Source organism: Eleginops maclovinus, chromosome 11 (assembly GCF_036324505.1).
Source record: "Eleginops maclovinus isolate JMC-PN-2008 ecotype Puerto Natales chromosome 11, JC_Emac_rtc_rv5, whole genome shotgun sequence".
Classification (NCBI taxonomy): domain Eukaryota; kingdom Metazoa; phylum Chordata; class Actinopteri; order Perciformes; family Eleginopidae; genus Eleginops; species Eleginops maclovinus.
Genome location: NC_086359.1, coordinates 22,955,321 through 22,980,217, shown reverse-complemented (window position 1 = coordinate 22,980,217; position 24,897 = coordinate 22,955,321). Strand labels below are relative to the sequence as shown.

The window sequence follows — 24,897 nt, the reverse complement described above, 5'->3', positions numbered from 1 at the left end:
GTACTTAAGTCTCAGTACTTTCTCTATCTCTGTGCCTCCTACGTTTTCTTTCCCCAGCTGCTAGGTGAACAATAATTATGTTGTGGATTTGTGCGTAGAGCTTATTTAAACTAGTTAACACAACTCGGACATCAGATGTTTCACACTCACTAATGCAACTGAAGGGGCCCCTGTAATGCGCTGTTGGTACATGATAAGACCTAATGTTTTTGTACTTTGAGATCAGTTACATAAAGTTGACAAAAGCCCCTGTGAAAGCCAGTACGATATACATTTGAATACTTTGTGTCACTTTCTGTACCAGCTCTAATTGCAATTAGAGCAGAGAATGTATCTGGCTGTCACCTGCATGTAACGTTGTACTATGCAATTTCCTTATATTTTGCTGCTTTGACAGATGTCAACGAACACCCGCCCCATCCAGGAAGATGGACAGATAAAATAACCAATAGTAACTTGTTTTTCTAATAGCAGGCACCGCCTTTAAATGACAGACGTCAGCTTCAGCCAATCAGCAACCTAAGTATAGTTCCTCCCACCCGGAGACGGATTTCCGAACCAAGTGTAGCAAAATCGCCTGTACTTTGTTTACGTCCCGTTGGTTAGCTGACAGCTGTTGTAGCGCTTTACTCTCACAAACAACCCTGACTGCATGGCTTTGCTGGTTGCTTGAAGCTTCGTCAACATTTAACCGAGTGTTCTGGATGTCCTGGATGTGAAGTTTTGTTGAATGAGGGGGAACTGCTAGATGCCGACAGGAGGATGAACTCCATCACCGGTCGGGTTCTTGCCATCCCCGCCGCCTCTGTCACCAACTCTGGAGCTTCCTCCTCTCGAGCCTTGCATGTAGAGCTCACATCCCAGCAGGTAATTGCAAAGCCTCTGAGGCCATGTTCACACGAAATGCATTAAACGACACAGGAACACTTTGAGTTATGGGTTATATAGTAGTTTAAAACGTCAGTTACAACTGCTGCCTGGAGAAACACGGCAGGCCTTGGAGGCTAACTAGGTAGCTAGCAACTGCTAGCTTACAGTTAGCTAGCTGACTGGGAATTAATGTCAATTGACTTGCAAGCCAAGGCACACCAACACAAGTTCGAATTGTGTTAGGCATATTTAAGACCGGCTTTCTAAGTGTGTTGTCAGACTTGAAGGAAACCTATTATTCGACACGTTTAATTGTTCACTAAGCTAGTCTGCTAAAGGTAACTTGGCGTTATGTCAGCATGCAGGTGACAGCTCGAAAAAAGGGAAACGGTGGCATGTGTCATCTCTGCCAGGTTATATTTTGTTATACAGTTACTTTGATTATTAAAGTGTTATAAAAGTTAGACCATGAACTCATTTAATTGTTGCCTCTTTGGAAGCTTAGATAATTCATCTTAGAAATATCAATCTAGCTATCCAGTCATTCATTCATTTGGAAACGACATGTTGCCAACAGTTGGCAGTTCATCCATTAGGGCTACCGGCCTCGGCCCCTCACAGGTACAGACCAACTTTTCTGTCATTTCAGTTGTAGTTAGATATTGATTGTAGTGATTTTACCTATCATTGTTGTTGGATATTTGGCTTCATATTGTGCAGTTTTCAGAGCCAACACCTGAAATTCATCCAGTAAGTCAAACAACTACATCGTGCAGAAAGTCTGTCTTGGACTTTTCTTGCAAGATACTGAACTTACCTACACCAAACCACTTCAGTCATCTTTACTAATCCTACTATGCACATTACAGTAGAGAACTCTTACAGTGTATTGCTCTACATTTACAGCAAAAGTGCTAACATAAGGTGACTTTTGGAAAGTTCAATTTATTTTGCAATAGGTCCCCAATTAAGTTTTGTCCTGCACCAGTGTTTGACTGTCTTTTGGTAAGCATTAACAATATGATAGCATGCTTGGTCAAGTCAAAAGTGCCACATTTTATCCACACTTCCTTTTTAAAGGATCAATTCACCCATATTACAATTAACATGGTTTGTCTCTTATGGTGTCTTGCCATTCAAGTAGCTCATATTTTGAGGTTTGAAAATGGGACTGAATTTTCTGCAGCCACCACATCAAAATGTAAAGATGAATTGGCTATTTGTTTGCGCTCATTAAAGCATGTGCATATTTTGAGATTTATCTGCAGTAAAATTAATTAACTTCAATTATATCTACCCGGCAGCAGACAATGACCATGTGGATATTATAAAGGCATGAGGATCTCACCAAGGCACTTACCCCCACATTTCATTCATATGAGCAGCAGTATTTCCCAACAGCGCTAATCCAAAAAAATCTGCTATACTCTTAAAAATAAAAGCAAATCTGTTTTTGCAGATAACATTTGATTGCTTCAATTTTCTCTGGCTCCATAATAAATCATGCTGGCAAAAGAGAAACTGAAGGCTAAACTCAGGGGAGATGATGAATGTAGGAGTTTTATTAGGAGGCTGTTGCCTTCTTTTGTTACGTGGTATGAAAACTGTGTGTGTGTTCATAAAGAAAAACTTAAGGCCAAACATTTAAAGCTGCCTGAACCATTGTTCAATAAAATGCAAACACTGTGCTTGCTCTAGTTTAGGGATGTGTGGTCTTGACAAATTCAAAGTGTGAGAGCATTGTTGCCTTTAGCTTTTGTATAATAGATAGAATACTCTTTTTTTGGGAGTTAAACTGTTTAAACATTTTTTGTGCAGAGATTAATTATTTGTATTATGTTCTTTTTATTCTTTAATTGTGTCTTCTCTAAGTTGATTAGCGGGTGTTTGTGCAATGTGAAAATAAAGTTAGTTGTCTGTTATCTTTTTTATTCCAAAAAAAGATACATTCAATCCGTAATGGACAATAAGAATATAATGCAATTTTTTTAAGCAATAAGAAAAGTTTACACTCCCAAATACCTCACTACTATTTGAAATATAATACATGTTTGTGATTTCCTATTGCATTTATCTATAACTCAAAGACCATGTAGAACACAGTGCTCTTTTTACTATGTGTAAGGTAGCCATGAAATTGGGAACTAGAGTTGCAGAAGTCTTGCTTAGTCATTTCGCTTGTGTACCTTTCTTTCATGTTGTACTTTGACCAACTTGGTCACTCTTTGTTGAGACTCTGCCAAAATTGAAAATAAACTTGATGTAGCTGTTGGAGACTTGCACACAATTCTATATAAGGAGAGAGCAATGTATTACACTTAGTTTCCTATTTATCTGGTACAGCTGTATGAAACAATGTTATATTATTGAAACTAGACTAGTAAAAGCCTGCAGACTACACACCGTGAAGTGGAATCAACACTTCTTTAATTCAGTTTTAGCACATCTCATCAGTACAACCCTCAGAGGTAGGTTTCATTAAACTTCATTAGTTTTAGTGTCTATGTGTTTTGTGTCAGTATCAGTTCTATCCGTAACATTTCAGGAATGTCTTTCCTCAGACTATTTTAAGAAAGAGTTTTGATTTAGCTTGCCCTGTATCTGTGTTCATGGTTTACATGTGTTCAGCAGGAGGATTGTGTACAGCTAATCACTTTGCCACATTCGTTATTTTTGTCACATACCAACATCAGAATTCTTTTAACACTATCTGACATGTGGGGAACTAACAGGGATGATAGGTTGATAATATGGGCTCTGAGATCAGCATAGTTTTGTTCTGCAGAGCCCAGCTCACCAGAGTAGCTTCATACTGTGTCCTTACAACTTTTTCTCTCTGCCTGTGGTCCACATTAGCCGTCTCATTATTTGAGAGGGGGTCAAAAGTCTCTTGTAGAACAATCTGAGTTTCTGTTGGTGAGGCCCTTAATCTTAATGGGAATCCCATGACTGGGATTTAGTCTCAGGGTGGCTTCAGCACAGAATCTGTGCAGTGGTAACATGTTTCCCTGAAGCCTGAACTTGCCCAATGCCAGATCTTTGCCTCTTAGATTTTTACTGAAGTGACCACTGCAACACACTTTTAAAGCACGTCTTTGGATTCACATTTAAACAATATGGAATTGGACTATTGGTGGACTGGTTTAGGGATGTATCAATGATTCATGTCAAGTTTTAGCTTTTAAAGTCTTAACTGTGGTATGTTGTCTTCAGGATAAACAAGCTTTTGTTCTGTGTTGAGCGCCGTTTTATAATTGATGACTTTTTCAGCATCTGTTTTATTTGGATTAATAGATTCTTTGATCAAATAATTGGAGAGCTAAGAATGTTGATACCCTTCTCATGTGACTCTCATGACTAACCATGCCTACCGAGTTAACTGCCTACTTATTTCTCCCATGAAGATGTCATGCCTCTATTTTTCAAACTGCTGACATCTAGCAGACCAGACTGCAGGCATGATAGATAACTGCTATTTTTAGATGTTTATATATTTCTATAACATTGATCTCTAAAGGCTGTGAACCAGTCTTGTGTGTCTTCAAAACAGCAGAGATAGTATTTTCCGTCACATAATAAGAGTGAAACTAAAAACAGCCCTTATTCCTGCATTTTTCTCAAACTTCTTTCTTCTTTTCCCACCAACAGAGGCGATTGCGTCATCTCCGGAGCATAGCGGCCCGAAACATTGTGAACAGGAATGGTTCCCCACTGCTGGACACTTACTTCACCATGCATCTCTGTATAGGAGAGCGCATCTCTAGAGGTCAGTGTTCAACACCCTATCACTCCCCTTTGTGAGAGCTGAGAGTGGCACACAGTACGCACACTGTGCACAAACCCCAATTCCAAAGAAGTTGTTACGTTGTGTAAAACGTAAATAAAAACAGAATACCTGTGTACAATAGCCTCATTGCACGGTAACCGTAAATTCTACTTCCGCTGTTACTGTATGCGCTTCTAAACTTCCGGTGTGATATCGGTGAACGTCAAACATGGCGAGTTTCTACACTAGATGCCTGCAGGATCTCCCAAACATTTCCATCTCAGATGTCCACCGACTTGTTCGGGTGGGCAGTTCTACACCGAAGAGCAAACGTGATAAGGGATACAAAATGTACCTATCCAGTTATATCGACAATTATGAAGGTAAGTTGTAACTATGGCACAATATTATTGTAGCTACATAGCTAACATTAGCGCTTACATAGTGATATTACTGTGGTAATAGCTTTACTTACTTTTATAATTTAACGTGGTCTTTGCTCGACTTTTCAATGTTCAATGTCCAAAATCCTCCGACGCAAGGCTTCGTTGTCCTCAACCAAGTCACTTGCTCGTATCACCGTTTGTGGCAACACCGAGTAGTCGTGGTCAGTAGCTACAGCCGCGATTTCCATCTCGTTGTCAGAGACATCGGGACTCTCCACATCTGGCCGCGGGCGCCTCTCCCAAACACTCGGTCTAGGTGCCGATAGCTCAAACCCGTTCCAAGAAAACAGAACAGGGACTGATCCCTTTTGGAGTTTTCTTAGTCCCCCGGCTGTCACGACAAAATCTGTGCTTTTAAAGTGCCTACTGCAGACCTTTGAATGTTTCGTCGGACTGAAATTATCCCTTCGGATTCTCCTCAGCCACTCGGCCCGTACCGCCGGGTCAACGGGAAATGAATGAAAGGAAAGTAGCTTATTGTACCTCGAAGAATTCGTACACTGAGGTACACAACAGTGCAGTGCCGATGTCCCCACCCTTTGAAAGGTCAGTCGTCTTTCTTTTATTGTGAACACACTCATTGTACACTTCTAAATAGTAAAAGCCGGTTACCGGTATCCAGCTGTCAAACGCTATCATAACACGGAAGTGTTCGACCGGAAGTTTAGACGCGCATACAAGTAACAGCGGAAGTAGAATTTACGGTTACCGTGCAAGGAGGCTATTGAATACACAACAAATTTGTTATAAAAACTTGGGTGTAAAAGAAGCACCCTGGCTCAATCGTTGACAAGCAAGGAAGAGGTGAGGTTCACCACTGTGGGAACAAGTGAGTGATCAAATAGTCCAACAGTTTAAGAACAATGTTTAATCAACATACAATTGCAAGGAATCTATGGATTTCATTATCTACAGTCCATAATGTCATCAAAAGATTCAGAGTATGGGCCGTCGTATAGCTCAGTGGGTAGAGCTGGCGTCCATATACTGGGGTTTGATCCCCATGCAGTGGACCCAGACCCTTTGCCGTGCGTCATCCCCTCTGTCTCCCCATTTCTCATCTGCCTCTAGAGTAAGGGCACTCACTGGTTGCCAAAAAATTATTTGAAAATAAAACAAAAAAAGATTCAGAGGATCCGAGCAAATCCCTGCGACAAGGCCGGAAACCAACATTGGATGCCTGTGACCTTTGATCCCTCTGCAGCACTGCATTAACCCACATCATTCCGTGGTCTGATAAGTACACATATCAAATTGTTTTTGGAAGTCATGGATGTCTTGTCCTCCAGGCTAAAGAGGAAAAGGACCATCCAGGTTGTTATCAGCACAGAGTTCAAAAGTCTGGCTTCGCAGTAAAAGAGTGTGGGAGTTGAACAGGCCTGCCTGCAGTCCAGACCGGTCTCCCTTCAAACATGTGGGGCACATTATGAAGCACAAAATACAACAGACCCCAGACTGTTGAGCAACTGAAGTTGTACGTCAAGCAAGAATAGGAGAGAATTCCACCTACAAAGCTTCAACAATTAGTGTCCTCAGTACCCGAACGCTTATTGAGTGTGGTGAAAGGAAGGTCACACAGTGGTAAACTGCCCCTGTCCCAGCTTTATTGGAACGTGCTGCAGGCATCGAATCCAAAATGAGTCAATATTTGCAAAAAAACATATAGTTGAATACTTTGAACATTACATATCTTGTCTTTTAGTGTATTCAATTGAAAATAGGTCGGAATGGATTTGCAAATCATTGTATTTTTTATTTATTTACGTTTTACACAATGCCATGTGCCATGTTCTCCAAATAAGGAGAACTATTTCCAACCATATGAACAAAAGTAGCTACATGTTAAAAAAAAAGAGGGGGTCATGATAAACATCAAAATCTGAGTTGCTTTAAGTTGTTGTCCTTAAATAGAAAGTTTATTATTGCAATTCATTTGTAAACAATATTTAGCATCTATGACTACAGCTGCACAATTAGTATTGCAATATGAACAAACAACTAATAAAAAACTACATCTGTTCAAATTCAATTTTCAGTAAAGTATTGTGAAGCTGCAGAGATATATCCCATCCTATATACAAATAGTATCCTACAGACTTAACAAAACATATTTGTGTGGTACTGATCCTCTTAAAAATGACACTTAGAAGTATTTAAGATTTTTTCATTCTGGTGTTTTTTTTTATGTACACACTCCGATGTGAATCAGAGCACCTCCATGTAATCCCATGAAGTCCCTGTGGTGGTCTTACTGTGTTTTTAAATAAAGATTACATTATCCCTACAGCCTTGTGTATCTGCTGAAAGTTAAATTCACAAATTAAAGCTGAGCTGAGCTTTTCAAAACAAATTACAGTTAACTATATTGCTCAATATTACAAGCAACACTTAGCTTTACAGTTTGTACAGTTCAACTAACATGAATGACGGTAAAACATAAAATACAACCTAGACAATTTGATTGACAAAGTGTAAATGTAAAAGGTAAATATAATAAAGTAATATACACAGGAGAGTGATTAAGGGAAGCCTGAGCCAGCCCTAACTATCAGCTTTATATAAATAAACTATAGAGGAAAATCATAAGCTTGCTCATTAATGGCGAGAGGGGGTCTTCCTCCTGAACACCATGAGAGCTGGTTCCAGGAAGAGGCACTTGATGAACTGAAGGAGATCAGAGACTCTAAGAACCACTAATACTCCTGCGTTCTGCGAAAGCACTTAGTAGATTATATTTCAGTGTAGATTTAACCTGTGTTGTTGTGCATGAGCGTTTTCTACCTTCTAATAACCAGCATTCTTTGATTTCTTTTTAGATTTTTACAAGAGTGAAGTCATACGAGACTCGCTGGTGAGTATACTAACCTAAACCTTTAAAGTATTCATGTCTGCTCCTGGGAGAGGGTCAGGATGATGTCATTACCTGCAGCCTGGTCATTATACGCATGGCTACCATGACTGAGGCCTTCCTGTGTTTTACTGATGCCAAGGCTGGCATTTATACCTGCTGCCTCCCTGCAGGGCCCGCTTTAATTCACCTCTGGATTTTAATATTCTAACTTAAACTGGTTTTCAGACATCAGTGCACTAAAATGCATGAAACATTCTGGCAGCATAAATTCAATGGTATATGTGCCGTTCACTTACGCAACTGTATCTGTCGGTGTGTACGTTGTGTAATGACTCATGATTCTTGCTCTGTTACTTCTTTTATTTAGTAGTTCTTTAATAGTTCTGCACAAAGCTATAGGAGCTGCCAAGGAGAGCGAGCTATAAATGTTGGGCTTGCTGCCGAGTCATGAGCTGACCTAAGCTGCTTTCCAGGCATACTTTGAGTTCCCTCTGCAGACAGATAGTGTGTAAGGCGCTGCAGGAGTCATGACTCTTGTCCTTCCTCCCCCAGCTTCCTCCTGTTCAGTTCAACATCCTTGCTGACATTCAGTCCCGTCATCACTTCGCATCTTCCTGTTTTCTGCTATGTCCCTTTCTCTTCTGCTACTGACTCTCACCAGTTCGGTTTTCTAACCCCCCCACAATGTGAATTGTACTTCTGCTTTTGACATTCCTCCTTTCCAGTCTGTCCTTGAAAGTTACCCGAGGAGCTGGAGATTATGTCTCTGATGAAGGGAAATGGTACATAATTGAATGATGTAAATGGCTGCAGTTCTTGGTGGAAGCAGTACTTAGTGCTGTCGGTCTGGAAGTCCGAGGACAGAATAGTAACTGTCGTTGGGATCAGACATTAAGGTTAATGTAGAACAGGATGATTACATTACTTAAAATGTAAAGGGATCCGTTAGGACATTGAATTTGACAGCGGTAACCCACACTTGATTTCAGTTTGAATTCCAACTCTTCGCATTAAAAGTAACTTAACGGTAGCTTTAGTTTAAATGTACGGCCAATCTTCACGTGTGTGTTTATATGTGTGTTTGCCAGAATCCTACTTGGCGCAGCCTGGACTTTGGCATGCTGCCGGACCTTCTGGACACCTCAGTGTCTTGCTTCGTGGTGCGGATCTGGGGAGGACAGGAGGAACAGTACCAGCTCCTCATAGAATGGAAGGTCAATCTGGATGGCCTCAGATACACAGGACAGCAGGTCAGCAGCGTGCACAGAGAAATGATAACAGTAAAGGATATTTAATATTCCATTTTGCCATAAGGTTCCCTGTTTGATAGGAACGTGAGGGGTAGTGTGCACAAGTAGTTGTTTTCCTGTCTAAAAATACATTTGAGGTCAAAACACACAAGGTGGACGATTTACAACTGAATGTTCTCAGTTGTTAAAACAGATTCAACACAGAACTTTAAACTTTGGCCTTGGGATCAAACATATCAAAATAGGTACATCACGCACTGAGTTTATCAGAGCATTGCATGAATTTTGATCATTTATGCGTTTTTTAAATAACTTGGTCTTAATCAAATAAGGGATTTGAAAATGTAATAAATCACAGCAAAACAGTCTGCCGTTAATTTCCTGAAGATTGTATGAATGGCAATTAGGAAAAACCTTGCAACTTATGCAGGAGTCCAAACTTTAAATGAGGCAGAGTAAGAATCAATAAAAAGCTTTAATTTGATGGATGAAATACTCTGCTTTACTTGTGACGCAGTAAGAGTTTGACCCGTCAGTAAATCCCATATTCTCTCAAGACAAAGTGATGAAGTCTCTGTCGTTCACTGCATCTGTTTCTGTTCTGTATTAAATACACAGTTTGTTTTATTTGAAACACCAGAACTTGTTTCACTCACTTAAAAGATTAAGCCGATCTGTGGGTAAATATTTGACATTACCATAAACAACTATTTCTACCACTGTATCAAACACTTTGTAATAGTAATCAAAATGGAATTGATTGCATTACTTTCTTCAAATCCCTTTAACATCAAACTAAAAGTGTAGCAGATGTGGTGAAGTTATTTGCAATTACATTATGTTGCAATATCAGGGTCAGGATGTTGGAATGAGAACATGTTTGCATTCTGTGATCTTTATGCTTTATGAGCAGTGAAACGTGTGCTGATGTGTGAGGACTGAACAACAAGCACTTTTAATTGAGGGTTTTCATTCATGCTGTTGCAAAATACACTTAAAGAACTCAATGTTACTTTCATTCTTTCCCAGTGAGACTAGTTTCAAAGCTCGTAAACAGAAAGCTCTGTCTCACGCTCAGCCAGATGCCCGCTGTCCTTTGTTCTCTCATCCCTGCAATGAGCCTCTTCTGCCTCGCTCTGTCCACAGATTCGATCCAGGAATCCAAATGAGATCATATTTGGATTGAATGATGGCTACTATTCAGCTGACTTTGATCATAAGGTACAGCCTTTTGTTCAATTATTCAGAGCTTCTGCATCATAACGGGAACCCCAGTCCTAATGACATTAGCTTTAACTCCATTGAAACTCTCCCATGTGGCTGTTCCAGGATCAGTCGGAGCGGAAGAAAAACAGCCTGCTTCAGGTCGACCTGTGTTCAGTGCGGAACTCCTACAGCGTGTTCTCTTTGCTCAGGTAAGAGTCATACCATGGAGCAGTATTGCATCATCGTCATTTGATCATCTTTTTTAATCTACACCCACAACATCCATTACACGTCTGTCCGTCCTGGGGGAAGGATGCTCCTCTGTTGCTCTCCCCTACGGTATAGCATTTCCCCCCATTAACTGGGGGGTTTCTTTGTGGGTCGGCTTGTCCACTGCAGGGGTCTGAGGACAGAGTGTGTGCAGGGTATGCTGTACACCAGGGGTGCCCACCTACAGCCCGTGGGCAAATGCGGCACATTTTTAATCGGCCCTCACCAGATTCTAAAAGTATAATGAAATATGGGGACACCTGAAACTTGTGCTTTTCTTATATTGAACTTCTTGAATATGTCAAACTATGCTACTCAGTATTCATGTATTCATAAGCCCACTTTTCAAATAAATTCAGTCAATTAAAGTTGAAAGCATTTTCTAAGAAATCTATGTTGATAAAAAAAAAGCCCACTAACTTATTTACATATCAAGCTTGAAATATACTCTTCATATTTCTCCTTGTTATAAGCAATCTGAGGCTTAAGGCTGCCAACAGAATAAATGAAACCCTATGGAGAGCTGTGATGTAGGCTGGTTTTTTTCTTAAAGCGTTCTCGGGTAGACATCATTTAGCTACGTTTGATTGATTTTGCTAACTTATAACTTAACTTATGAGGCAATACACCTCACCTCTAGTGAGTGGTACAGCCTTTCGCATGTTTTTCTGAATGTGTCCCTCAGTAAAAAACGTTTGGACACCCCTTAACACACTGTTAAGCCTCTGAGACAAATGTGTAATTTGTGATATTGGGCTTTATAAATAAAACTTGATTTATTATCATATGGTTAGGATTCCTTGTTCAGAATGCAGCAACCTTTTCTGAGTTGAAGCCTATTTGGTCATGTGACTATACGAACTCCTATAATGATTATTGCATACTTGTCTTTAGCATTTATATTCCAGCAGATGGTGCCACAGGAAAGCCCACATTTTGATTCTTCATCAGAAACGCTCTCACCGGCACCAACTTTATTTTGTCACCTGTAATCTACACTTTATTTGTTGGGCATGATGAGACTGAAGTATATGGACCTTTTTAAGCATTATATCCTAACAAAGGATCCCTATTATCAGGCCAGTGTCAGACTTGGGATTTTGATTTGATTTTAAAATACACACTGTTGAATGTGAGAAACTGTGGCAAGACCATTTCACACCACAAGAGGGAGACAAAGGTTTGCTGAGCAGGCTGAACGTTCGGAGGGGAACCCTGGTGCAGGGATTAAGAATTTTAGGCAACACAAGGCACTTCTGACATCTGTTGACAAACATGGCCGTGTTGTTCCGCATTTATATTTAAATGTGGTCGAATGTAAACACCACTTCCAACATCCTTAGGGCTTCCCCAGAGGGAAACCCTGTAAAAATACCCCAAGCACTTAAAATCCAAATTACACACGGTTGTAACTGGATCAATGTAATCTAGACGCTTTGATTTGACGTTTCCAAAATAAGATCAAGATCCTGTCATTAAGAGGGTTTCCACTGAGACTTTCCTACTATTATAATTAAATAGGGGGACATAAATGCATCACAGGCCTTTACAGTATCCAGAAAAAGGAGTTTTGCTAAAGCCAGCTGAACTTAAACAGTCCCCGTTTGAATCATAACTTTTATGACCTCTGCTCTCGCTTCTTTTATTATTGCAGCTTTCTTCCACATCCTCTTCTTCTATCCACACCCAGTGGGACTCTGCGGAGTTTAACACAGTTACATTGATCCCCTCTTCCCACACACGGCCCTGCCTGCAGCTCCTCAGCCTGTCACAGTTTCTCCTTGGCTCGCTGCACTCATATGCACATGTTTTATGATTAGGTAGTGTAGAATGATTCATCAGATATTGTACACTCCAACAGGGATTATCCTACCACCCCCCATGGTACATAACCATATATACCACTCAGCCCGTGTCCCTCAGAGAGCTTCTTGTTTCAGAGTGCTTTTACCTACTGAATGACTCAAGTGAAGTGCCGCTCATGTGTTGTGTGGTTGGCTCTACTTCGTGTTTGCGTGTTCGTAAATGATGAAGGATTTTTCATCCGGTGAAAAGTGTTGTTCTCCTATGGTCGTTTAATTTCCATTGTGCCTCTTTTGGACTATTTATGTCTTTTTGATGCTTGTCTACCCAACTGTTTCCCTCTCTGTTTTAATGAAAAAGGATTAAAGCAGCTTTGCTAAGAATGCGCTGGTCTTGATTAATGACGGTAATTTGTCAGCGGATTCACAGTCTGCTTTTCAGCCCAGCTCCGGTATAACAGACCCATGGTGTGAGTAACGTGGTGATGTGGGCGAGCAAACACAACACGTCTCAGATGGAGAGATGAAGAGGGAGAGCTCAGATCATCAATCATCAAAGTTTTGTCTCTTCCAGGCCTAGATAGCGCCAGAGCCACATCCTACAGCCGGGCCCTGTCTGGGTAGAAAGACAGAAAAGGAGACGGTGACGGACCAAGATCCAGCTGTTGAACCAGATTTTATGTAGTCACTATTAATCCGTTCCTCTGTCCTACCAGTAAAGTGTTTGATGTTTGAGAACCAGAGAAACAACCACTTTAATCACAAAACTGAGCTTCATATTTGCACATTTAAATTCAAACCTAGAGAAATCCATCATTTTAAGGTAGTTCAATTTCAAGGCAAATTCCCGGTAACAGCCTTTTTCATTTGGTTGAATGTCATGGCAACGCATTGTTGTTAGATGCCGGAGGCTATCATACAATGACCTTTAACTACAATTTTACAATACATGTTTTAAATATTGGTTGTTTTCACAATATATTTGAACCAGATTGATACTTTTCGTCGAAAGACATATTGTTCCTCAGTTGTTAAAGAAATAAGCTGCACAAACTAACAGCAACAGAGCAGCACCAAAGGGCAAGTCAGTAGCATTTAGGGGATCTATTACAATAAATTGGGTATAATATACAGCATAAATACTACAGCTCTGGAAAAAATAAAGAGACCACTGCAACATTATCAGTTTTTCTGGTTTTACTATTTATAGATATGTCTTTGAGTTGAATGATTTTTTTATTGTTTTTATTGTATTCTCTAAACTACTGACAACATTTCTCTGTGTTGGAATTCAACAGACACTGGAATGGCTGCCATACATGTAGAGATAAAGATTTAAGAAACATGTGGAGTGGTCTCTTAATTTTTTCCAGAGCTGAATATTCTCATTAGTGTATAATCATTTGAAACTGTCGTTTTGTTATTTTACAATAGGATGAACTTTGCATATCTACATAAGCAGAGGGTTCTCTTCCAACGAGTCACCCCCTTGTTTCAACGATATCTTGTAGAAAACTTAACTAGACTCTGGCTCTGGCATGTGGTTCTCTGACATGCCGTAAAACTGTTAACGCTAGCCATCGCCTGAATTTTGAGTCTCCTAAACTTGTGTTATGGTAAAGATGACCCCCGAGTGAAGCCAAGTTCCTGAACGAGATGACAGCATTACCACAGTTTTGCACATGGCAGCTTGTTGTTGGAGTTTAGCAAAGGGAGGCGTTAGTCGAAGGTTCTTGCCATCTGTAACTGCAACGCGAATGGCGCTGAACACTGTCCCTTTTTAACATGTAATTGCTTTATTCACTTTAAGCAGTTTTAATAAATGGGTCCATCTGTTATTGAAGTACGAGAAACTGAGCATTAGTGGTTAGCTCCAGCTCTTCCAGGACATACTTTGTCCCTGTAGATGTTGGCAATTAAAACGTTCATGAGAGGAAAACACACTCCGCAGACGTTAGTGATCTCTGTTCGCTTTGCTCTGTCAGAAAGGCTTCTTTATAGTGTTTTTAAACAGTATATTCGAGAGGAAGAGACCTGTACGGTTCCTGAATGATGAACAATGAAGAAATCCTGACAGTGCAGAGCTGGTGAAGACATCAACTCGCACATTCTAACCCCACGTTATGACGACATCACACTCCTTTGGTTTCTTTCTTCTGCTGAGTGGCAGTAACTTGCATACTGTGTGCTTAAATAGGTATTCTTTTAATGACATTATGGCCTTGTAGATGCTTCGGGTCTTTTCTACTAGTGGCCTGTATTACCTGATATCCTTTTGTATGCTTCAATGTGAATTATGAATGTACTGTACCTACGTGTCAACAGAAGCAGGGCAGCCTGATGATGGAGCTCTGTGGGGGGTCTCTCTTGCCACAGAGGCTTCTGGGGTGATAATGCCTCCCTGCAGGCAGTCCCTCAGGTCTACTGACCTGCTGGCTGGATGCTGAGGCCACAGCTCTCAGCCTTGTGATGTTGTTGTGGCCCTATGGAACGAGGCAGCTCCCTGCTGACCCTGGGGACTTCACCAGCAGCAGCCAGGCTACAGAAACAAACGCACCGTCTGAGCTCTAAATCACTGTGGGGAAATGGATGTGGAGGCTTTGTGTTTTCATTTCACACCTCTGGAGGGGATTAAAGCAGAATCAAAGCTCCCCTCCATTTACATAATTTAAGGGGGTTTTAGGTTGTTTTTTCAGTTTAGGCTGTGGGCCTGCAACACCCCTTCTATTATTTGCTCAACTGTCCACCTCCCAAAGGTTTTTAGGCTCATGCATTTTTTTCCACCTTGTCTGCCTTCCATTTGTGTGTGTTTTGATCTTCCATTACCAACACCACAATTCTTTCTTAGTTTCTTATTTTTCTCTCACTTTCTCTAGCTTTACCATGTTTTAGTGCTTGCCTTGCAGGGCTCTTTTCTGTTATCTCAGCTTGTGTATGTAGTGTTCATTACACCCACCTCTTATATTCAAACTCAAAAATACTAATCTTAAGCCTGTCTTACTGTTTTCTGGCTTCACAAATAAAATACACTAGGCTTTAAATGATATACATTATCTTTTGGGTAATATTTGGCCACCAGGCCGCTTCAGTAGCAGGTAACAGTTAGTCAAAGGGCAAAAGAGATTAAACTCATGACTGGATATCCAAACTTCTATAATTATCTTCAAAGTGTGTGACCCCTTCATGACCCTTTTAGGACCAACAATATCTTTCCTGAAGATCTCTTCAGCTTCTTTGAAACTCTGTGGTAGTTGTCATGTAAACATTGCTCATAGCAACTCAGCAGAAGCCCACAAAAAGCCTGGAGGAATAGAAGTGCATAATGCACTCGCTGAAGACCTCCAGCAGTCTTATCTTATATTCCGTGACAATGGAGACAATAGTGACGTGAGGTGAAAAACAAGTGGTTAAATGTGTTTTGTATTCTTTGGCGTACAGGCTGAATTCAGACAGTTTTGTTTGACATGATTTTCCGACTGAGGTGCTGCCTTTTTTTGTCCCCAGCAGAGGTGTGATGGTGGGACATTACGCTTAATTTGTTGTCAAAAAAATGTATCGGCTTGTTTTGAATTGCTAAGTTGGCTCTCCTGTTCACCCAGTGCTGTATCAGAAATGGTTCCTGGAGATGAATTGAGTGCAGTCTTTAGTCGTTGGTCTTGTTTCCTGGGACCCAGGTTTGTTTGACATGTTCATTTAGCACACTGTGATGAACAGCTGGAAGACTGATAATACAGTTAATAATGCCGCCTCCTTCAGGGCCATCACCCGTTGTGTTTTATCAAAGTGATTAATTCAGAGATATTTAAAGCTAATTTTTAAGAGGAGGGCACCACATGTGGGTTATTGCCTGGCTGGATTTTGGATATCCAACCGTCAGAAAAAGCTCTGCAGTGATACAAAAGAAGACGGAACGGTTTGCCGTAACTACCTTTAGTGTTGTGAATTAGCACCCGAACATTTAAACCTCCCCGCTCAAATATTCTGTGCTACATTACTCCTCCCTGATGTTTCTGCCTTAGTTTCTCGCCAAGAAGACCAGCAGTACTCCCTGCTGTCCTCTTCACATGCAGGTCTCTCTCTGGCTTATCTTAGTGAGCCAGATGACACATCTGCATTTGCTGATTCATTCGCAGCCTTGATTTCAGAATAGCAGATGCTGGACTACAACACACTCTGTAAACCGTGGTAAATATTTATTTCAGGATAATCAGTAAAGTTAAATGAACAGAAAACAGAAGAGCTGTCTCAGAGCGGCTGCCAAGGCTGTTGCCTCTAACTGCACTGAGAGCACTGTAAAACATTGAAACCGAAAGGTCTTTAGGTCATTTAATCTATTTTTATTTACTGTATTGTATATCGTTGTATTTACTTAGTGTGGTGGTTAAACTACACCTAAAATTCCCTATTAAAAATGTCCAAGATGCCTTCTGTTTATCAAAGAATCTGCAAGTTTCTTCTGACACCCCTGCAGGATCCAGTGCCACGGGTAAAGGAGAACATGTGATTGTTTTTCTGATGTTTATCGGCGTCATGGGTTGAGTGCACAGGCTCAGTCATAACTTCCTGTGGCAAAGTGACCTCGAATGACTTAGAAAAGGAAAGTCACAGCTTTTGACAAAGAGTTTTCCGTACAGTTTCCCAGCGATTAAACTGCAGCTCCAATGTGGCTCCTCCTGGGCAGGTGTTAGGCCAAGACCCATGGAACGATAAGGGGGCAGACATGCGTGAAAAGGAGGGAGGAGATAACTATTCTCACCTGGGGGAAAAGACCATATCAGATTTTCCTATCGCAATCACCTAAACAGATGAAGCTGTCAAAACAGATCGGCCCTGATGTTCCAGAGGACTATCTCCAACTGCCATCACTGTCGCCTGACACAGATTAAACAATGTGGGCACAAAATAGGCAGTGGATTTCCTGTAAGGCCCCTCCCCAAAGCTGCATTTACATCGTTATAGATTTATTTTTATTTTCAGAAGCAATAGTATCCACCATGTGACTCTACAAGTTTCATAACAAAAAACCCCTTAGGATTTGTAAAATGACCCCACCAAGCTGGAAACCTGTTAAACCCGCCAAATTCTCAAAGCAAGTGCATACCACAGGAAAAAAACATTCATGACCCATTCCAGAGGGTAAAGGCTAGGAGAAATGCTAACAAAAAAATCCATAAAACATGATGGAAACCCCCTACTCTATTTATTCAAAAATGGTTATGTTCCTGTCTGATTAGAATCAGAATAAAGTTTTATACCAGGTATGTTTACACAAACAATCAGAATTACATTATAAATGAAATCAAGTGGCTTTAGTGTACTGTTACATTACCAATCTAAAATATGTTCTAAGAGTAGGTCAAAAATATAAGGATAACAAAAAGAAAGTATTTTGAAGAAACTTGTTGGCACTAAAAAAGAAATAACACAAGTTTGTACACCAAAGCTTAAATTACAAAAGAACCTAAAAAACGGCAGTGTGCTCTACTTTAAAGTGGAGGGCTGTGCAGATGTGTGGGCAGCAATTTGCAAAATACATTGAGAGAAAAGAACCTGGCTCAGGATGAATTTCAGAACTTGCTATTGCATTTGTAAACAATGCTAAAAGAGAAACACCAGAGGCTACAAAGAGCTCATTCCTGTAAAATCTGAATTTGCAGTGCCTATAGCAAGTCATCATACCCTGTGGAAATCTCTACCCTTTGTCACATTACACCCTGGAAATGAATACGAACAGATTATAACCCTCCTCATCATAGTGAGAATAACATTAAAACAATTCTGGACATTAAATTAAACATAATGTGGAACACATCTGCAGGTTAGAGAATGCTTAATTATAATGATTTATTTATATTTTAACCATTTTTCTTTCTTTGCCACACCCTTGGTCAGAGTATTTAGTGTGCTTTTTGTATATCATAATATATCCAGTAAATAGGGCTGCAATTAACCGTTTCAATAAACCTCATAAGATAGTGAGAAATAGCGATTATTATTGAATTTATTGCATAAATATCGTTTAGTTTTTTTATTTAATTGTATGAAATTATATAGCTCGTCTAGGGACATAAAATGATAGTGACTCAGTAAGGTACGTGGATGCCCATTAAGAGCTTTAAAAACCAGTAACATCATTTTAAAATCTATTCTAAAAGACACTGCAGTCAATGTAGTGCAGCTAAAACAGAGTAATGCGCTCTCTTTTTCTGTTTTATTTTTAAAAAGCCTGGCTGCTCTGGATAAGCTGGAGCCTTTCGATAGATTTATTTGGAAGACCAGTGAAAATAGCGTTGCAGTAGTCCAGCCTACTTGATATGAACGCATGAATACGTTTTTCAGCGTCTTGTTGGTTTAAAAATGGGGGGACCTTTGCATTATTTCTTATATTTCCTTCTCATAAGAGGATTCATTGCCAATTCAGTGAACAATGATGGAATGCGATGTTAAAAAATGTGTGAATGTCATGTTTAAAAGTGGCAAATGATCTATTATCTATCATATTCATGGCATGGCAAAAGGGGTGGGATGGACTGGACAAGGGGCCCCCTTTCCGTCATTCTCTTTTTGTATTTACCGTTGCGTGATTCCTTTCTGTATGTTAGTGTCATCTTGTGAAGAAGGCTTAAAATAAATAGTAAAAATGCGGTCCTCAAAAGAGGAAAATGCTAGCCAGAAGAGCTGATCACGTCTTTATCCAAGAATTCCAATAGTTGAGCGATTCAGTGGAAGATCTATCACCACTCTGATAGTTTTAGAGCTTATTGGCAGTCCCTCCTTTTGTCTGTCCTCTGTAACTAATTCCTGTCATATGGGATTGTTGTCTGTAGTGTTGGTGGAGTCCCATGGGTTGTTTTGAGGAGGATTTGTCTCTTTCTTTGGGCTTTGGACTTGAAACAGATCCCCCCTCTGATTAATGGTCTAAATAATAGGCTTGCTTGTCATTTATGTCCTGATGTTGCTGTTCCATATTTCAGTGAAGACAGTATCAGGGGGTTTGAATTAGGCCTCTGTCTCTGTGGTTTCAATAAATTATTAGTCCTTTTTGAAGGTTGTTTTCCTTTCCTGGGACTGATACGTTCAGGTCTCATATAGTGGTTAGGTCATTAGAACAGAATAGTGATTCAACTTTTGTTGGTCTGGTCAAACAAACTATACACTTTTATTACTTTACTTGGTTTTATTTTTTCTCGTTTGTTTAATGTCAGAGCTCGTCATTCATTTTTACAGTTCAGAAAGGAGATCAACCCCAGTAAACAAGAAAAAAACCCTGGAGGGACAACAAACGCGCTGCACAAAGACTCCTCCACATGGGGACAATCATAATGCGGAAGAATCCTTCCAAACAGTCATTGTAATTGCTGCTGTAGTCATAACACTGACGCATCCTGTCAATTCAGCGGCCTCTCCAAAACACAGCTTCAACATGCGGTCCGGTGTGTGGTTCCAAACAATGATCTGCATGGTGACTTTGTCTCCCTCTCTTCCTACAGGCTTCACACAGCACAGAGAGCCATCAAACAGACCCAAGTGACAGTGCAGAGGATTGGGAAGGAGATCGAGGAGAAACTGAGGACGACAGCAACATGCACAGAGCGGGTGAGCCCAACCATCCGCAGCAAAATTCCAACTAATCAGCAACGTACTTTCATCAGCAGTGTTTAGGCTGCTTATTTACTTATTTCCAGCTCTGGGCAGTTATTGTATCCTTCTGTTATGATGACTCTACCGAGAGCATTATCCCTCCTGCCTCAATGATCACGCTTTGACCTAAATCCACTGTTTATGTTTCCATCTCCTGTCATATCCTCGACTGGGATGCACTACAAAAGCAAGAAAGCATATTTCACATTGTTGGAATTGGCAGGCGGACAGCTGTGAAAACGGAGCACTGATCCCAGGTTTGACGTGGTGTTTATTGTAAACATTCACTTCAAAAGCATCCCGTCTCTTCTGCTGTTATAAAAGCCCCCAGGCAGTGACACTTGGGTGTTTTGATCCTCCAGGTAGACTTGCCTTCGGAGCAAAGCACAGCTGGGATCCTTTTGTGTCCACACAGTGTTTAAATCTACAGCTGAGTGTGTGCTGCATATGCACTTTTGCACAGATACCACATTTACAGGTTTAGTTCCCCTGTAGACGGCCTTAGACATCTGTTACAGCTGTTGCCTTCCATCATGCTCTCATCGGCTTTTGATATGACTCCTTTTTTTGTTCCTTAGCCCAGACCTTCACCCTACCTATTAAAACAGCTCCACCAAAGCCTTTTCAAGCCTCCCCGCTAAAACATTGAGGCTCCATTCTTTTGCCACAAAGGATCCCTTTCAAAAACTTAAAGTCTCTGATATTTCCCCCTCATTGAAACATTCCTCAAAACCCTTTTCAGAGCTCACATCAGCTAATAAATCACATAATCCTTGTCCTCCACCTTTTCCGTTCATGAAACCCGGACAAGAGTGAGTGGAGCATTGTGTGGCTCTTCTAAGGGTTTCCCCCTCTTTTCTCTTTGAGAGCTCAGAGCTTTCCTTCTGTGCGCGTCATAGTGAGCGTAGATCAAAGGGGGGACCGAGCGGAGGCCACCAGCCCCAGCACATGGCCCTTTCACCCTGTCACCCACGCTCTGCCATTAATCTGTGGGTTATATCATGCTCCCCCCACGCCTGCTGCTTATTTACTCAGCTGACCCACTGCTGTTTGATGTTCAGGAGGAGTCAGACGGGCCCTGGTGGTCGCTCACACTCTCACACACTCACTCACACATACACACACAACTATGTCGCTGAGTGAAAGTGTAGGAGGCTCATGGTTCGTGCAAAAGCCAGTGGCGGGTAACATGCGAGCGTGGAGAGTGACACATTAGAGATGGAGGCTCTATCAGTCTTCTCTCTCCTGCCCACTGATAGCCCTCTCTGTTTTCACGGCAATGCCCTCAGAAGCCTTCACCAAGAAGCATATCTGTGTTTCCTCTGATCCAGACCACGATCACTATCTGTGTGTGTGTGTGTGTGTGTGTGTGTGTGTGTGTGTGTGTGTGTGTGTGTGTGTGTGTGTGTGTGTGTGTGTGTGTGTGTGTGTGTGTGTGTGTGTCAAATCGCAATGTGTATTTCTTTGTCATCACAAAAACGACGCCCATAACGACACATGAAACTTGTGCTCTTCTAATATTGTACTCCTAAATATATATGTTAACATATATAACACAGTAGTATTCATGTATCATTTTTCATAAATTTCATAAATTCAGTCAATTCAAGTTTAAAACATTTTCTAACAAATTGTAGATGATAAAAAAATACAAATAAATTATTTACATAACAAGCTGGAAATATACCTTTCCTATTTCCCATTAGTATAAGCAATCTGAGGTTTCTGGTTCAAGGAATGAGCTGCCAACTCTTTCTGTAACAAAATAAATGAAACCCTGTTAATGTGAAGCTGCGATGGAGGCTGTTTTTTCTTAAAGCATATTAAAGTATCAAGCAATTTATATTTGATTTGTTAGCTTATAATTTAAAGATCCCCTATTATGTAAAATGCACTTTTTGCTGTCTTTTATACATAAATATGTGTCCCCGGTGTGTAAGGAGACTCACAACGTGTCAGAAAATACAACCCTCTCTCTTTTCCTCCTTACCCACATCTCTGAAAACGGGGGTACAAACGAGCTGATCCAGACTTGCTTCTGATATGACGTCATATCAGAAATGTGGGCTGGCTTTACATTGAACTCCTGGCAACGCCCCGCCCACGTGACACGTCCCCTCGTCCCCCATATACAGTCGGAGCTGAATCCCCTCCACAGCACTTCTGTGTGTTCAGCAGGATGTCTGCAGGAGGGACTTAGAGTTGTTTTTTTGTGAATTTTTATTAAGCAATTGCACATCAAAATACAAAAATACAATACAATATTGAGTGGGCATGAAAAGTGTAAGGTCGGCCATTTGTCACAAAAATATGCATCCAAATTTCAATAAAATACCACAACTTCGTGACGTAAAGAAAAATAATGACCCCCCACCCAAACCAATCCAACCAAAACAAAACTAACACAGCACAATAACATGTGATAAGGAAAGAAAAGAGAAAATTAAAATTACAACAAAAAAGCAGCCCCATGCACGCCTGCCTGGGACTTAGAGTTGTTGTATGTGTTTCTGTATTTGGCCCTCAATGAAAAAAGTTTGGACACCCTTGCCCTAAATGATCCCTCTCACCCACAAGTCACCCAGTCCTCTCATGGTGCTGGTGCGAGAGACACCAGAGGAGAGTTGTGGGTACAAAGAGTCAAAGACTGGCACTGATCTGGAGATGGTTTTATTGTGATCTCTCACTCCGGCTTGTGGACATTCACAGGTTTTCCTCTGCCCTGGCTCTCTGTGTTGGCAGCTGAGAAGCAATAATCAGCTCTGGATAAAATACTCTGTGAGAATCACGCAGATTTAATTATAGATAAATTCAGGATGCTTCACCAGTGTTCCTGCTTTAACCACATTAAACATAACGTGGAACACATCTGCAGGTTAGATCATGCTAAATTAAAATGATTTATTTAGAGAGTATTTAGTGTGACTTTCGTATATCCTAATATATACAGTAAATAGGGCTGCAATTAACCATTATTTCCATTGTTGGATAACCCTTAAATTGTTTGGTCTTTTCATTAAATCTCATAAAATAGTGAGAAATGCTGATGATTTTTTACTTTATTATTGTTGTTCAATTTTTATAACTCAAAGATATGCAGTTGTAGTAACAATCTAATCTAATATCTATCTAAGATAATATATACATCTAATATTTTAGCAGCTTTAATCAGAATATTGTTATCTTTATCTTTGAAAGCACACTTAAATTGATTAAGTGACATCAAGCTGAATCAAACCGTCGCCACTATGTTGCTGAAATAAAGTTATTGATAAAAAAGAGTGCTGTTCCCCACCTTTAAGCCAGTGTCTGACTCTCTCCATCTTCTCATTTACTGCTGACAGTGGGGTCTATATTACTGACCGCAGGAGTGAGATGTGCAATAAATCAATGTGGAAACACATTTTATTTTGATGAAGCTAGTAGCAATTTAAGGGTATTTAAAATGGTTCTAAACACAGTTAATTGCTGTGCTCACATACTGAATATGTTCCTTAATCCTCTTCCTCTGTTTTGTCTCCGTGTTGTTGTCTTGTGTTTGCTCTGAGAAGAAGAAAGAGCGAGAGTGCATGCAGCTGCGCATTGCTGTGCTGCGGAGTGAGCTGCAGCGGCAGAGGAAGGCGCTCGGCAGGGAGATAGACCTTCGGCAGAAAGAGAGTGCGCAACTTCAGAAGAAAGGTAAAGCCTGTGGGGGCTCATACTACACTCAGACTGATGCAATCTTTCCCTGTGAAATGCAGGATGGGGAGGGATATGGGTTGATTACAGCGTGGTGCAGTGATGATGTATTTTTGTGGGTCAACCTGGAAGCTACAGCTCCGCAAAAATGAAGAGACCACTCCACATGTTTCCTCAATCTTTATCTCTACATGTATGGCAGTGTCTGTTGAATTCCAACACACATACATGTTGTCAGTAGTTTATAGTACAATAAAAAAAAACAAATAATCATTTCACTCAAACACATACCTATAAATAGTCAAACCAAAGAAACTGATAATGCTGAAGTGGTCTCTTAATTTTTTCCGGAGTTGTAGCATCACAAGGTCTCCCACAACTAAAAGTCAATGAGATTTTTCCATTGGATTTCTGCAAAATTACAGTAAATAATTTCTGTGGCAAACAAACATTTCTCCACATATTTTTTCAGCATAAATGCAAACATTAGAAATAAATAACTCACAGAATCTCTATAAATAAACTACATCATGGTCATGGTGTTAAGCTAAAGCCAGACCTCTGTGCACAGTGATGACGTTTAGTAGCTTCATTTAGCCACTCGTTAGCAACCATGCTAAAGATTCAGACAATCCCCATTAGGGTATTAACTGACATTTATTACGCCTCGAAAACAAATATGAAAAATCTCATAAGCTTATATTAACCACTGACCTGTCTCAGGAAATAGAACCAAAAACTCTTAAGACAAAGGTACCCGGAAGTGCTAAGTGCTGACTCATATCCTGCCTTAGGACTCAATTTTGCACTCTGTAGCTTTATTCATGTTTTGCAGTAACAATATGATTTTTAATAGATAAATACAGACATAGATATAATTATCAGCTGTTTCAGTGCTGCAGACTTCATCTTGCTGCCTTGAGGACTGAAACAGTGCTCTTCTATTCCAAGCTGAAGTATTGCCCAATTTTGGCCTACTCTTCAGCCACAGGCAACTTTGCCAAAAATGTGATAACTGAATACACACAAGGGTGCATGTTGATGTTTATATTCAGTACCCTAGATTAGCTCAGGACTGCTTCAACGTAACAGTAACATACTGGTGGCAATAACAGGG

At 40.5% G+C, this 24,897-nt stretch overlaps 1 protein-coding gene across 1 annotated transcript in view; it reads left to right on the top strand.

The window, feature by feature from the left end:
* Positions 1-579: 579 nt before the first annotated feature.
* Positions 580-24,897, top strand: part of uvrag (UV radiation resistance associated gene) — a 95,181-nt gene continuing 70,863 nt past the window's right edge. The window contains exons 1-8 of the mRNA XM_063895821.1: positions 580-867; positions 4,519-4,636; positions 7,899-7,933; positions 9,022-9,183; positions 10,330-10,404; positions 10,513-10,598; positions 19,952-20,057; positions 23,654-23,780. Coding sequence (XP_063751891.1) covers positions 763-867; positions 4,519-4,636; positions 7,899-7,933; positions 9,022-9,183; positions 10,330-10,404; positions 10,513-10,598; positions 19,952-20,057; positions 23,654-23,780 — 814 coding nt within the window. The 5' untranslated portion in view covers positions 580-762. The remainder of the gene's footprint in view (positions 868-4,518; positions 4,637-7,898; positions 7,934-9,021; positions 9,184-10,329; positions 10,405-10,512; positions 10,599-19,951; positions 20,058-23,653; positions 23,781-24,897) is intronic.